The sequence below is a fragment of the Pagrus major genome, chromosome 5, assembly GCF_040436345.1.
Source record: "Pagrus major chromosome 5, Pma_NU_1.0".
Classification (NCBI taxonomy): domain Eukaryota; kingdom Metazoa; phylum Chordata; class Actinopteri; order Spariformes; family Sparidae; genus Pagrus; species Pagrus major.
The window spans coordinates 14,534,381-14,549,065 of record NC_133219.1 but is presented as its reverse complement, the minus strand read 5'-3'; the positions used below and the strand labels follow the sequence as shown (position 1 = coordinate 14,549,065).

Below are 14,685 nucleotides of genomic sequence, written 5' to 3'. Positions count from 1 at the left end.
TGTGCATCATAAAACAATTATTGCCCATAATTCAAAATGAGCAATCTGTTTGGCAGGGACAGTCAGTGTGAAGCTCATAAAAGCTGCAGAGATGTTATGTGTACATGAGATGCAAACATCTTCTTGGGAGTATCTAATCCTTTTCAGTTGATCTCCTTTTATGGGCCTGCGATGAGGAGGGTCAGGCACGATTAGAGGATGATGTAAGTAATTGACAGAAGATGAGGGAAAGGAAGAAAAGTGAGACTGTGCTGAAGTTTGGGCAGATGCATACATCTCATATCAACTGTATCTGTTTATCTTGTCTTCTATTCTTTGAAGAAAAACACACACGAATCCTCAGACAAGCACGTAGATACACAGAAATAGCCTGGACATTTAGCAGCTCGATTAACATGAGGAGAGTGATCTGCTGTAATCATGCTCAGAGCATCGCGTCTTGCGGCGGAGAGCCCTTTCACATCCTATGAATACACCCCTCCCTGTACACACAATGGCGGCAATTTAAATGCAAATCCTGACATTCCCATCACTCAGCCTCGCGACGCGTGCTTTACCAAAAGCCCTGCCGCATCGGCCCAGATCTAAATGAGCCACGATCTGCTCAACTGTACATCTCATCTGTGTGTTGAAGTGTGTGCGCGAGGCAAAGTGTGCGGGAAACATAGTGTGATAAATAATGAGAGAGAAAGTCAAAGAGAGAAAAAGATACTGGGCATTAAAGAGATGGTGTTTATGTATGTAGGTCTATGTGATGGAGATGATGCTCAGATTGTGTACTGCCTTTTCTTCAGGAGGGTTGTTCCTGCCTCCCATTGCCTTGTCATGTCCAATATCCTGCAGCAATCCAAAGTTGGATGATTGCCTCCAAGTGTGGGAGTGTGTTTTCAGATCTCTGTGCGCACAAAGAAGCATTTAGTAACCACCAGCACGTGCACGCATACTTACAAAATTCCCTCTTTTTCCATGCAGTCTGTCATGAATCTCAGTGTTTTTGCCAAACCTCAGAGCTGCAGTCGGTCTCTAAATGATTTGCTGTAATCAGGCTCTTGATTGGCCCCTCCTTCCATACTGTGGTTCCAGGCTGCCTATAGAGGTTTGTGGCTATCCAACATGTTTCCCAAGCTGGAAAAACTACTTTTAAAGGAAGAGTACTCCTAGTGATGATGCATCAGATCCATTCTAGTTTGTTAGTTGTGTTCCCTTTTGTTGTCTGGAGGAACACCTGTTTGAAAAGACATTAGACCTCCAGAGTCACAGCTGTTCTAGACATGTGCCCATGACACCCAAGGCCTGTAATGTTTGCCACAACACCGCAGTTCTTTGAACTTGGTTCACGTTGCTTGCAGCATTTGGACACATGGCCATACTCGACTGCGGTGGTGCCTCACTCTGTCTCTATTAATGCTCTTTACATCCATCTGAATAAGGGATTTAGTATCTTGTTACATTGTTGGGGCCGGAGATTTTCTCCCAGTTCATCTTGTATCGATTTCCCTGGCAGTAAAATTCTCAAAGTCAAGCCATAAAAGCCAATATGTTACTGCGAGGCTTGTCTAAAAGAAAAAATCAACAAAGAAATACACCAGAGCCGAGGCGAGATGGCATGCAGAGCCCCCCTCCACATTCCCCAGCATGCCTGGGAAGAACTGTAAAAACACATAATTAACATAAAACTCATTAAAATTAGAGCTCGGTCTGGAAGTCTCTGCCAACCACCAGCGTTAGTCGCCATTTTGTTGCACCACCAACCACCATACATCAAAGATGGTGAGAGGAGGCCAGCTGGATTATGTAACGAGGATAAACAATCTCAAGCTGTGGGATGGGTAGGGGGATGATAAAGGCTGTGCATAAGTACACAACCCTAATTAAATTCCTCTCCCCATGTCATAATTTTTCCACCAGATAGTCTCCCATCCTTTTAGACAACTCACTGGTACGTGTTCAAACAGAATTGTTGTTAAACAAGTTTCAAAAAACAGTTTTGCAACTTTACTGTCAGTAACTCCCTAGACTCCTTCCTTGGAGTTGGCTCTACAAGTGAAAAATTGTTCCTATGATTGAAAAGCCTAAAGTAAAATAAGTAGCCTGCACTCCAGCAACAAATGATGTGTCATTGGAATTCAGCTCTTATATTTTCCCCCATGTACCGATAGAGAATTGATGAGGCTGCCTTTGGAGTAAAGAGCCCTAGAGAACCGAGTGTAGATCACAGACTCTGAGAGGCTTGGGTAATCGAGATTCATTAAAGGGAACCCTCACCGAACCCCCCAAAAAGCAGCTCCCCTCTTACCTCCATCACCGAAAATGAGTAGAGCTCAATACTGTTTAAGTCTCCAGCCCTGACACTAGTAATGCTAATGCGGCTAATGCTAGCAGAGCAATCCCAGAGAGATGGTCATTAACTTTTAACCAACTGCATGCTAGTGTTTTGGCACTGTGAGCAAAGGGAGCCCTGGGGGCATCTTGGGCGCTCATAGTCCTCCCTGGGGGGACAGCACAGCTCTTTTCTCTGTTCCCTGGGGAAAAGGCATCAAATCCCTTCTCTACTGTATGTGGTGGCTTCCTAAAAAACTACTTCACAGGACTTTCCTTCAAAGCTTTTTCTTTGGTGTTGCCTTTGTCTCTGTTTCTTTGTGAAGTGCCTGGTTTTTCTTTGTGCAATCTTTCCCTGTCTCTCAATCACTCTTTCTAAGACTTTATGTTTGTTGAAGTCTGACATGTTTGTTGCTACCACCTGACAGGGAGGAATAATAAGTGGAACGTTGCCTACCGTATCACTCTTATTGCAGGGAATTGCCACTGCAGTCCCTCTGACAGATCTGTTTATAACAGATCCAAACCACATATCACCGTGTCTCCCCTTCACTCTTGTCCTACACTCCCTCCTTTTTTCCCCTCCATTGCTTACATCCTTTCTCCTCTCACTCACTCTGTCCTATGCTTTCTCTCTTCCCCTCATTAGTCAGTGGCTCTCACCTCAGTTGCCTTCTCGCAAAGTATTTCCCCCGGCTGCCTAATTCTTCTCTCAGACAAATCTGTCTGAGTCACCCTCCATTTACCTCCTCCATCTCCCTCGTCCTCACTGTCCTCTTTTCTTTCGACTTCCAGAGGGTACCCAGACGACCCCATTGAGGCAGAGCTGATCGATGAGCGCCACCCTTATATCCATGGCATGTATTCAGCACCGCTGGCCCAGCCAGAGAGGGGGAGCATGGCCAGTCTTGACCGCATGGGTGGTCGGCGTTCACCTTCCATCGACAGCATCCGCAAGGACCCACGCTGGCGTGACCCAGACCTCCCCGAGGTCATCGCCATGCTGGGCCATCCCATTGACCCAGTCAAGTCCAACGCCGCTGCTTACCTGCAGCACCTGTGCTACGAAAATGATAAGATTAAGAAGGATGTGCGTCATCTGAAGGGGATTCCTGTTCTGGTGGGGCTTTTGGACCACCCCAAATCTGAAGTCCACCGCAAGGCTTGTGGTGCCCTGCGCAACATCTCTTACGGCAAGGACAATGACAACAAGGTGGCCATCAAGAACTGTGACGGCATCCCGGCCCTCGTCCGTCTGCTGAGGAAGACCAATGACATGGAGGTTCGAGAGCTCATCACCGGTAAGAAGAAAACATTTCTGTATTAAACACAACAATCAATACTTATAATAATGTATAAGCAGGACGATCAACCAAAAAGACAAAAGAAACATTATCAGTATGACTATTTCTTACGAGTACCTCTTAATCAGGCAGAAAAACACCTTTTTAAATTTCTTTTCATGTGTTAATGATTTTGTAACAAGTTAAAACAATCCAAGCAGTTTGTCTTCAGCCTTCTTGTTAACCCACTTTATTTCCACATCCCTACATAAAAACATTTTCTGAATGGGGGAGGAACAAACTGTATGTTACACTGGAAAGCATGGCTTTACATAAACATATATATTGGTATATTCAGACTAAATCATGATGCATGATAAACATATTGGTATTTTCTTCTAAGTGGACTAAATGTTCACTTGTAAGTCAAAGCCACATGTGAGCTGTCACAAACAATTTAATTAAAAACTGTGATCAAAATAAATGCAATGCAATGGCATGTTGCTGTTACTTATACGATGGTATATGTGAATGTGGCTGAGGATAGGGACAGAGAGGCAGAATGGGCAGAATAAAAACAACAGAGGCAGCCGTTGTGACACGAGCACTATACATTTGTTTCTGTGAAAACATTTTTTTAAGTAGCTTTACAATAGCAATTTAAAAATGTAATAAATCTAATAGCATGGCTGTACGTTAAAATGTTTTTGCTCATAGCACAGGTGTTAAAATGTTTTTGGTCATAGCACAGGTGCTACAGAGGTTGAAGGTTTTGTTGCACTGTAGACTGTAGTATAAACATATGAAATAAGTCTACTGTAGTTTGAGACTATTCAAATCATGTGGTGTTGGTGGAGTTAAAAAAGTAATTTTCCATGACCTTTGACCTGAATATAGTACATAATATATGCAGAGATTGTTTCAAATATCCTGGCATGGATGTATGGAAAGAGAGAGAGGGATAGAAAGGGAGAGAGATATCATATATCTTGTGTATGAAATGTAATTTAATTCATTACACAGCCAGATTTTTGCATAGCACTTACTATGTGGCAATATACAGCCCTGAACAGACTGATTAACAGACTGATTAAAATTGAGTACCGGTGCTGTGTCTCCCTAAGTGTTGCCAGATAACTTGTGAGCAGAAAGTTTAAGAGAGGAGAGATGTACACTGGCATGGTTGTATGGAAGAAATGGGTTATGTAACCCATCATCAACTATATAACTATATTGATTTGAAAAGTCATCTCATCCTCTATCTTTTTTGAAAATATATCAATATTCTTAATATATCTTATATATATCTTAAAAGCTTGACATACCGCCTAGCCCTAGAAATGTGTCATCATGAAATGATGATATATTCTTGTTTTACACATATGACGGTTCATTTCATGTCTATATCATTATCTATAAATGTCAGAAAAATATTCACCTATTATGTGTTTTAAATGCAAAGCTTTCAATCAGAGTGTTTTATGAAGTCTCACATACTCATTCCCCTTCAAACTACTTAGAAAAGACCTGCCATGTGGGTGAGATTATTTGAAATAATTGCTATGGATATGTCTGATTGAATTCCTTAAGTAAGACATCATTTACCATTTTCCTGCCATAGATAGAGGATTCTTATATTATGCAAAAACCACCTGCATAGCACTGTTGCAGCCAAGCCTGTTGGCTGTCTTCTCCACTGACTGTAATATTCCTCTCTCTGTCTGCCTAATTAGTCTCAACTCTCTTGCACGTACAGTAAGTATAAAAGTGCTTCTTTGAAGCCTTTTAAGCTGATATGATAGTACCTTAGTATGCCAGTCCTTTCCAATCACTGGCTGCATACTTCTCATCACTTATATATTCCATCCAGGCATATACGGAGTTGGCTGTCATAACCCCATACGCTGCATAGTAATGCAGGTCTGACTCATACTACATAAAGAAGCAGAGTTTTTTGTGTTTTTCACACATCAGTGTGTTTTTGCAGCAGTATTCACAGTGTGCTCTTCTCACATCTTAGACCCCTTACATTATCTAATAAGTTAGTGCCCCAGGCATTCCATATGGAAAGATACAGTACTTGCAGGATTAGCATTGAATTGTGTAAGTCCCTATACTATGGGGAGTTAGAATTGTATTCAAAGCTGTGATTAGTCATTCTTTGATTTCTAGTGAAGACACATTTTGAGTAAATTGTCATGTAGATTTCCCTTCTTACCACTTGGTACAAGAGAGAGAGACGTTAATGAGCTGAGACTTTTTCTGTCAATGATGGGTCAGAAGGACAACAGCTAAAAAAACAGAGTTTTAATCAAACACTATGATATTTGATTACTTTAGCTTTATTACACTGTACTGTGAGCACAAAAAGACAGATTGAGAGTGGAATGATTCTCCGTCGAAAAGCAGATGGCATATAAACATTGATTTTTACAAGAAAAAGCTATTAGCTGCATTGTGTAATGAAATATGTTTTAATTCCTTTAAGAGGAGCTATTGATTCAAATTTCTTCCCCTTGACCTGGTAAATGTCAACTTGGGAATACAGTGGTGTGTGTGTGTGTGTGTGTGTGTGTGTGCGTGTGTGCGCACAACTAATCCCCAACATGATTGGTTTGACCTCACACACTTTGGCTGGTATGCACGCTTTGCCATCTGAGAAGGGGCTGTTGTTTTCAGTGCACACGCGTGAAAAATGAGAACTGCTTTAAAGTGAGATGCTTGACCTTTGTAAAGTAACCTCAAGAAGTAAAGGGAGTTACTTTTTGGTTAATTTTACAGTTGAGGGGAAAAAAATTGTGGCAGCTGTCAATAGTTTATAGCTGCATTTTATGTTTTGAAGATCTCTGAAGCTGGAGTGAATATCAATACGAGATACTGACTATTGACAGTTTTAATCCAGAGGTATTTAGAATTATATTGATCCTTTAAAAGTCATTCTTGTTGAACTATAGGGATGCATGCCTAAGTGTGTGTGTGTGTGTGTCTTTCCTTTGCTGTGACAGAGATGTCACGGTGAGCGATGACTGTGCCGCAGCAGAAATGATTGCCTTTACAGCAGCGTGTTGCTCCCCATCGTAGCTAAAAATAACCCTGCACCGCAAGACAAGGAGGACAGAATGGAGGGAGGCTTTTCTATTTTTTTCTCTTCTTTCCCTCTCTCCCTCATTATCCACCCTCCCTCTCTCAATCTAATTTTTTTCTCTCCTTCATTCATTATCTACACTCTCACTGTTTTTCTCCCTATCTTCTCTCTCTCTCTCTCCCCCTCTCTCTCTGTCTGTGTCTCTCTGTCTGTCTCCAGCTTTAGGTTTTCACCCCCAGTGCTCTGGCCCCAGTGAAACAGGCCAGTCACAATGCAAGCTCAGCTTACAGCCTCAGCCCATGTGGCTAAAATTGGCCGTGTTTTTCTACAATTAAATATGGGTTTTAAATATAGGCCCCTTTTCTTAGTCCATGTGTTTTAAGAGTTTGCTGTTGGAGTTTGTGCCGTCCCTGTAAAACCACAGAGAGCTCTGTTTTCTGCAGGGGGAGACGGGTGACGTGGAAGGAACTGAGTGGTTTTTATTTTTCCAACACACAAGACAGACGGACTGGTCGTTCATATTTTTAGAGCTTTGTACCGTTTAGAGTAATTCTATTTTCCCTCCCGGTAGGCTCTGGGCTGTTTGTGCCCTCCAGCAATTCCCACCCTGGAAACGTCGATTATTAAGCGGATTTGTCTCCTGTTTTTCCTGCAGGAGATGTTGAGAGTTTTGTGGACTGACACTCAGACAGGTGCCTTGGATAAAAAATGCAAACAGGGCAGGTTGGCAGGCCTTGAAGCTAGAAGAGAGGTGATGTCTAGACACATGCGTAGTTTAACATAATATAGTTTAACATAATATTTACACTCTACCGACTATTTATTGGATGGTCTGGTCTGAAGCACCTGACCCGGCTCGTGAGCCATGACAAAAAACGGGAGATACTCAGTTTCAAACGGAAAGATGTACACATTTATTATTTAATAGACGATGACTCAAAAGACATAATAAGGTTATGAGGTGTGTTAGTCAGCGTTATCAGTGTATCAGCCGATGAGCGAGTAAATGTGATGAGAGTATTGTATGGTGTAAACCTAACCTAAGAACCAGGTTGAAGCCAACTGAACAAAGCCATAGTGCCAGAGGGATTAAGAGGGAGAGAATGTGCTTTTAAAGCTCCTGGGAGACTGGCGAGGTGCTCCCAATTGTGTTGAGTAACCTCGTCCACCTTGTAACCTGCAAGGCAACAAAAACACAAACGACCAAGGGGAAAGAACACACAATAGACTCCTGGTATGGCAGGAGGGGGTTGAAAACAAAAATGTTCTAAAACCTTCATCAGTTTATTTTTTTTATCATTTTGGGTCAGCACAATAACTTGTAAACACTATTACCTCCTACAATTGTTATGAATAATGTGTTAGCAAACAGCTGCTGATTATCACAGCAGGAGATACTGAACGGATCATTTAGAAGTCATTTGGAGTTGTGTTTGTGGCTCTCCGGTGAAAACAGTGGGTTGCAAAACCAAAACAATTTGCCAAAAGACAATCTAATTTTCCAATAGTCATTTTTTTTATTAATATAAACATAATACTTAGTGCAGCTTTAAAAAGGATGTCTAATGTCCAATTTATCAAGCCCACTATATCACCTCTATAGTAACAGAAGATAGACCTTCCACAGCATTCATTTTGGCACATCATCAGAGGAAAACACGCAGCTGTAGTTAATAACATTATACATTTTGCATACAGGCTTGCTTGAATGACTCGCTGAGACACTCGATGTGACTCAGCCATCTTTAGTGTTATTAATTACACCTGTGCTTTTCCTGCTATCACAAGTCAAAACATCTGCTGTGATAAAGGATAATCAGCAAGTTTCAAGGCAGAAGTAAAAATGCATTTTACATTTAAATCCAAACTGGATGAGAATGAACCCAGTAAAAACCCCACAGATGGTCATATTTTTCATTTGAACCAGAACAACAACCAAAACAGGTGCAGCAGACAAGCATTCGCTTTTGAAATATCTGTCAGCTGTTGGAGAGTGAAGGACACTGAAGGACAGTGATTACTGCTCTGTACTGTATTTGAATCTAATTGGGAGAATCTAATCTGGAGAATATATAAGTCAAATTGAAATAAGAATCCTACCTCTATTATATTCTCATTACTGTCACTTAATCTGACATACGCATGCAGGGCTGCATTACAAATGATTCAAATAACGGGCTACCACCGATAACTAGTGTAGCAATGATCAATGAGTTTTCAAGAAGCATTTGATCAAACAAACTGTATGGCATCCATCGTCCATCCACACTGATCTCAGTACAGTTTCAACATACATATGCAGTGTGTTCCTCCATGTGCTGGTATATAGAACGTACATGTGTCCTATATAAGAGATCATGATGTACATGATGTAGAATGTAGTGAAGTCTTACTAAGAGGGGCGTCATTCTGGAGGTCCCCCACCATGATCCACGAGACAGCCTGCTGAGATCATCATTGGCATATACAGTGTAAGTGTGTGTGTGTGTGTGTGTGTGTGTGTGCATATTACCCATTTTGTGTTGCCCTACCTTGCTCATTTCATTAACTTCGTTCTAGGGATTGAAACACAAACACACACACATACAGACACACACACATCAATCTTCCATGTCTCTTTAGTGGACGCTTGATGTAGCAGACAACAGAGTGAGTCCACTTACTGAGGCCTGCTTTCATATCTCCCGCATGCCCTCTCCCTTTTTTCTAAACTGTGTCTCCCTCCTTCGTTACCACTGAGAGTGTGATGGATGGTATAAGGGGTGAGGAGGAGAAGGACAGGAGGGGGGAGGAGGAGAACGGTAATGGGCAGAACTAAGTTAATAGCACTGCTAGAGGAGCAACATGCCTGCCAGTGGTCCCTGGAAAATTTAATTATCCTTAGCCTCAGCTCCAGTGCCATTACCAGTACTGGTCCCAGTCCCTCCAGTCCTCACATTCAGGTATCAGAGAGAGGGGTGTAAAGGAAAGGAAAAGGAGTAAATGGAGAAACATGAGGGTAATATTTGGTCATTACAAAGCTAACAACTTGCTCCTTTGCTCCCCCTCTTGTCATTTACAAATACACACACACTGTTTGATCATTGTTGGCTTATATCAAGCTCTAACAACAATCAGACAAATCCAAGCTGTCTGTTTGTGGCAAGAGATGATTGAAGAGGCAGGTAATAATGTACATGTTCCAGTTGCCTTGTGGCTGGATTGGTTTGAAGACAAAGGAAACAAAGGAAAATCACAGGATTGTGGGAAAAACACAAGCACAGTAGAGATTGCCGTACATATATTAACAGATCACAGAAGTCTTTTCTATGCATTTTCCTGAGGAAATTGAAGCGCAGTGCATGTATCCGTACTTCTTGGAGATATATTTGCTGAATGAGTTCTGTTTACAGGAGTATATCAGTACATCGCAATATATTTTACTCGTTCTGTGAATTAATTTCATTACATGCTGCTTTTTAGATGATTTCCTTCCCGAGCAACCCAACCAGACTGTTTACCCACTTCAGATTTTTTCCCAGCAGATAAACAACATTAATAAACCAGAAAGGAATAACACTTTAAGATCTTGAAAGCAGTTTGACTTAGTTATAGAAGGTCATGGTAAAGTCTTGGAATTTTATATTATGGCTCTGCTGGGTATGTTGACTTTTATTAGATAACAAACTTGTGACAGTATATCTGAGATCATAATTCAGTTTTTGAACCTGTTGACTCCTTTGTTTTCCACTGGACTTCGACATCTAGAATTAAACTGTAAAGATCTGATCACAAAGGCTTCCATCAGTATGGACATAAAACAATGAAAGAATTTGGAGCTAATTTTTTCTTTAATCTCGCCAGAAAGCACACATTTGGATTAATGGCAGCCAGCCTAGACAGCATTATTATGTGAAGAACAGGTGTGTTTGTTTGGGTTGATGAGTTTGTTAGTTGGTGTCAGGCCAGACCATTAGGCTAACAAAACCAATGGAATGATTCTTGATGTTGGAGCAAGCAGGCAGATTCACAGACAAGTAGCTTTTAATGGGGAGTATATTGAAGCCGTAAATTGATATGAATCAATTTAGGGACAGTTAGTACGGGACAGTACACTTAATGACTTAAAGGTCCAATGTGTAGGATTTAGGGGGATCTACTGGCTGAAATGGAATATAACATTCACAATTCTGTTTTTATTAGTGTATAATCACCTGAAACTAAATATTTTTGTGTTTTTGTTACCTTAGAATGAGCTTTATATCTACAGAGTGAGCTGGTCCTCTTCCATGGAGTCCACCATCTTGCACCGTCATGTTTCTATAGTAGCCCAGAATGGACAGACACTGGCTCTAGAGAGGGCTGTATTTAGGGGCCAATGTGGGGTAGGGTGAGGCAATCTGCAAACTCGCAGCTAGATGTGACTAAATCCTACACACTGGACCTTTATTGACGTTGTAGTTTCATTCAGCTTTTGACATCACTCAAGGCATGATTCATATCATGCCATCAACACAGGTAAAAAATTGCATGCAGTGTTGGGCAAGTTACTATAACTCAACAAGTCTTCATATGTACAATTCATTGACATAATTAACTACACATTACAGTTACATTATCGTCTGACAAACAAGCTTCCAAAGCCACATGTCACATCTTTTGTGTTTGAAAGTATTTATTGACCATCAACAGCTACACTAACGTTTTGTTTTGGAGACAGCAACACTCCAGTAGTCCCGTCCTCATCATCAAGCTATAGAGTTCACACACCTCATACTCCGAACAAAACCAGCTGATTACTGTGCACTTCTATTTTGCTAATGTTAGCAAGCCACCAAGAAAAAACATGTAATTACAACAACTTTACAGTTACTAGGAGCTGCATTTCTCCCATGTAATTACAGCAACTTTACAGTTACTAGGAGCTGCATTTCAGTTCCCTTTATACTTAATTCTAATACTATCCAGATTTCTGATCCTTCTCTTTCACATCCGAGGCAGTTCTGGAATTTTGTTAAATATCCGTAGACAGAGTTGGGTCATGGTGCTTCTGTTGTGTCAGAAAGGTTTTGACAGGATCCAGATGTCCTCTTTTTAATCCCAGTTTGAACAAACTACAGACGTTCTACAGAGGTGCGGTTTACTTGCAAAATAATTTTCTTCACAGCTCTGCATTCCTGCCACTCTTTATCTGATTTGTTTTTTTAATCCAGTGATATGTGTAGTTTTATTGTTGTGAAGGACTGTATTGTTGACTATGGGTGGGAATCACAGGGTACCTCACGATACCGATAATATCACAATATAGCGATTCTGTGATAATCTATATATTGCAAGACAATCATATAACGATATATCACAATATCTGTCAAACTAAAGAAAAGGTGAAGTGCAGGATTTCTCCATTTATTCCCTGCAATTTGATTCAGTCTCACAGAATTTGACACAAACTGAGATCAAACACTGAACAAAAAGTGCATAAAGTCTTAGCATAGTGCCTCTTTTACAAACACACTGGCTGTAACTTGTCATTGTCCACATGTGCCGTTACATCAACTGCCAAAAGTCCAAACTGTTAGAAAACAGCACAGTTCTGCAGCAGAACAAGTTTTTCAGTCTGTATATTAAATTTAGTATAGAACTATGATAAACAATTTGGTGTAAAGAAATCTCTCTATAAAAGTCACATATAAAAATACAAATTTTAGTTCTTTGCAAGCATAACCAACTTGTGTATGTAAACCTGTACACATTTTATGCTTATACTTTTTAGAAGCTTAACAAACTTGTCTTTATGTAAACCATAACACATTTTAGAGGTTAAACTTTTTAAAGCATGACAAACTTGTTTTGTGTTTATCTGACACATTTAACTGCTTATCAACTTGTTTTACATAAACCTGAAACATTTCAGTTTATCCTCAAATATGTTCATCTTCAGGAACAGCAACTGATCAGCATGCTCAGAGGTGAGTGCACTTCTCTGAGTGGTGATTAGCACTGTTATGAGTCTCGTGCATCCCCCTTGTTTGCAGCACGTGGGAGTGCATTTCCCACTCGTTATCAATAAAATGGGCAGTGATTGTCATGTACTCACGGACTCTGTGGCCCCTTGAAGTCCATCCATCATAGGTGAGCACAATTCTCAATTCTCTCTGCAGACTAGAGTGCATCCTCCACCTTCCCTCTCGTCTCATCATAAAGAGCTGGAATAGCTTTTTTCTGTGAAATATTTTCTGCTCGGTATTTCATACCATGGTTCCTGTGGTTGTAGCATTTGGCAGAAACCTTTATTTTGGCCACGCTGTGTGGTAGGAGGTCCTTGCAAATAAACCCAGCAATGGACTTCGCAATACTGGCAGCCCTCGGGGGTGAGAGAGGAAGCTTTGCTTTAAACATTTCATTCACCGCTGCAGGTTGACTTACAATATTAGTATTACAGTAGCCACTTGGTCAACAAGCAGATCACGGTGGTGGCGTTGCAAGTGGCTTTGCATGTTCGTGGTGTTGCCTGTGTACTTTACTTTTACCAGACAGTTCTTGCTTATCATGTAGTCTTTATCAATTTTGTTTGTCCTATTAAATGCGGCTTGTGCGTCTCTTAACGTAATTTTCTTCACATTGATGTCTGCCATTATCCCACTGCCAATTAACTTCTGTTCAAGTTTCCCTCATTCATGTGATAAGCATCACTGCGAGGAAAGCGAAGAAGCATTACTGGGGAGTCAAATTGGCAGGGAAATCTGTTTATTTTTTAAATTAAAGTATTGATACTCGTATCGCACGAGGAAAGGATGACGATACATTGCCGTATCGATATTTTGTCCCACCCCTATTTTTGACAGCTGACGTCCTGATCTGTAAAGACTGTAGTCTCCATTTAATGACTGAAACATCAGTTTGGTTAGAGAGTGTATGTATTGATGATGTGTTGTGTAATCTAACAAATCCAAGAAAAGTCTAGATAGTACAATATATCCCCCAGGTGTAAAATGAGCATTGACATTGCAATTGCATGGTGTCTGGACAGAAGGACATCCTCATCACACCCACCTCTGACAAGCTGACAGGAGACAGCAAATGGACTAAACCTGATCTAGAGTCACTGGCCTGAAACTGTGGCAGGACGTGGAATGGAGATCGTCACTTCCACAGCACTCTGTCATCTTAAATAACGTTGTGTCTGTGAGCTGTATGCCTGTCTTACTTGATGGATCACAGCCAAGGCAAAGACATGCCTTTTCCTCCTCTCTGGCATATGTGATCGGTGTAGAGCTGATTGATTCCAAGGGCAAATTATGGTACAGCTACCTCGCTGTACTTCGTTGTTCAGAGGTGAATATGAACGTGTTTATTCTTTTTACAGTCAAAGATAGATGCTGGTGTATTTTACATTTTATGCACAGAAATACATTTCCCACCATGTTGGATACGAGCTGTTGAACCTGTTTTATGATGATGTGGAAACAATAACGCTCATTGTGCACAGTGTAAATTAGAGGCAGCACACACCATTAATCTCATAGCAGGGTGTTAACAAAAGTCATTCATACCAATGAATGACAAGGATTTATTTTGTGGATTATTTCTGGCACATTGCAGAGCTAATAAATTATTTCCTAAGTCCTAAATTTTTCCCATACACTTCAGACACGAGTTTTCTTTATTCACTGCTGGTCTTTCTTTGAGATCGCATCACTTCTCAGGTGCTGACTGCATGTTGAATGTGCCTTGTCACAAGTAAAACTGATGCTAATGACACAACAGTGGAGGTGATCAAGCTGCCAGCCTGGCAGGCAGGCATGGATGTTAGCTGGCTGTCACTATACCAGAGTACACACGCCGCAGCACATTTGTTGTCATGCCTGGATGCTGATACTTCCTCTCATCCTCTCATGCATGTGGCTGAAATAAAGGACGAAATTGACCCTGTTAAAGAGAGAGTGGTTAAAATCTGCACCAGGAAAGGAGCAGATGTTTTAGTAAAAACAATACTTTGTGAGTGGTAAAAGTCAAATA

At 40.9% G+C, this 14,685-nt stretch overlaps 1 protein-coding gene across 1 annotated transcript in view; it reads left to right on the top strand.

The window, feature by feature from the left end:
• arvcfb (ARVCF delta catenin family member b) overlaps positions 1-14,685 on the top strand; it is a 116,819-nt gene that overhangs the window by 43,526 nt on the left and 58,608 nt on the right. Inside the window, exon 4 of the mRNA XM_073467065.1 lies at positions 3,115-3,620. Coding sequence (XP_073323166.1) covers positions 3,115-3,620 — 506 coding nt within the window. The remainder of the gene's footprint in view (positions 1-3,114; positions 3,621-14,685) is intronic.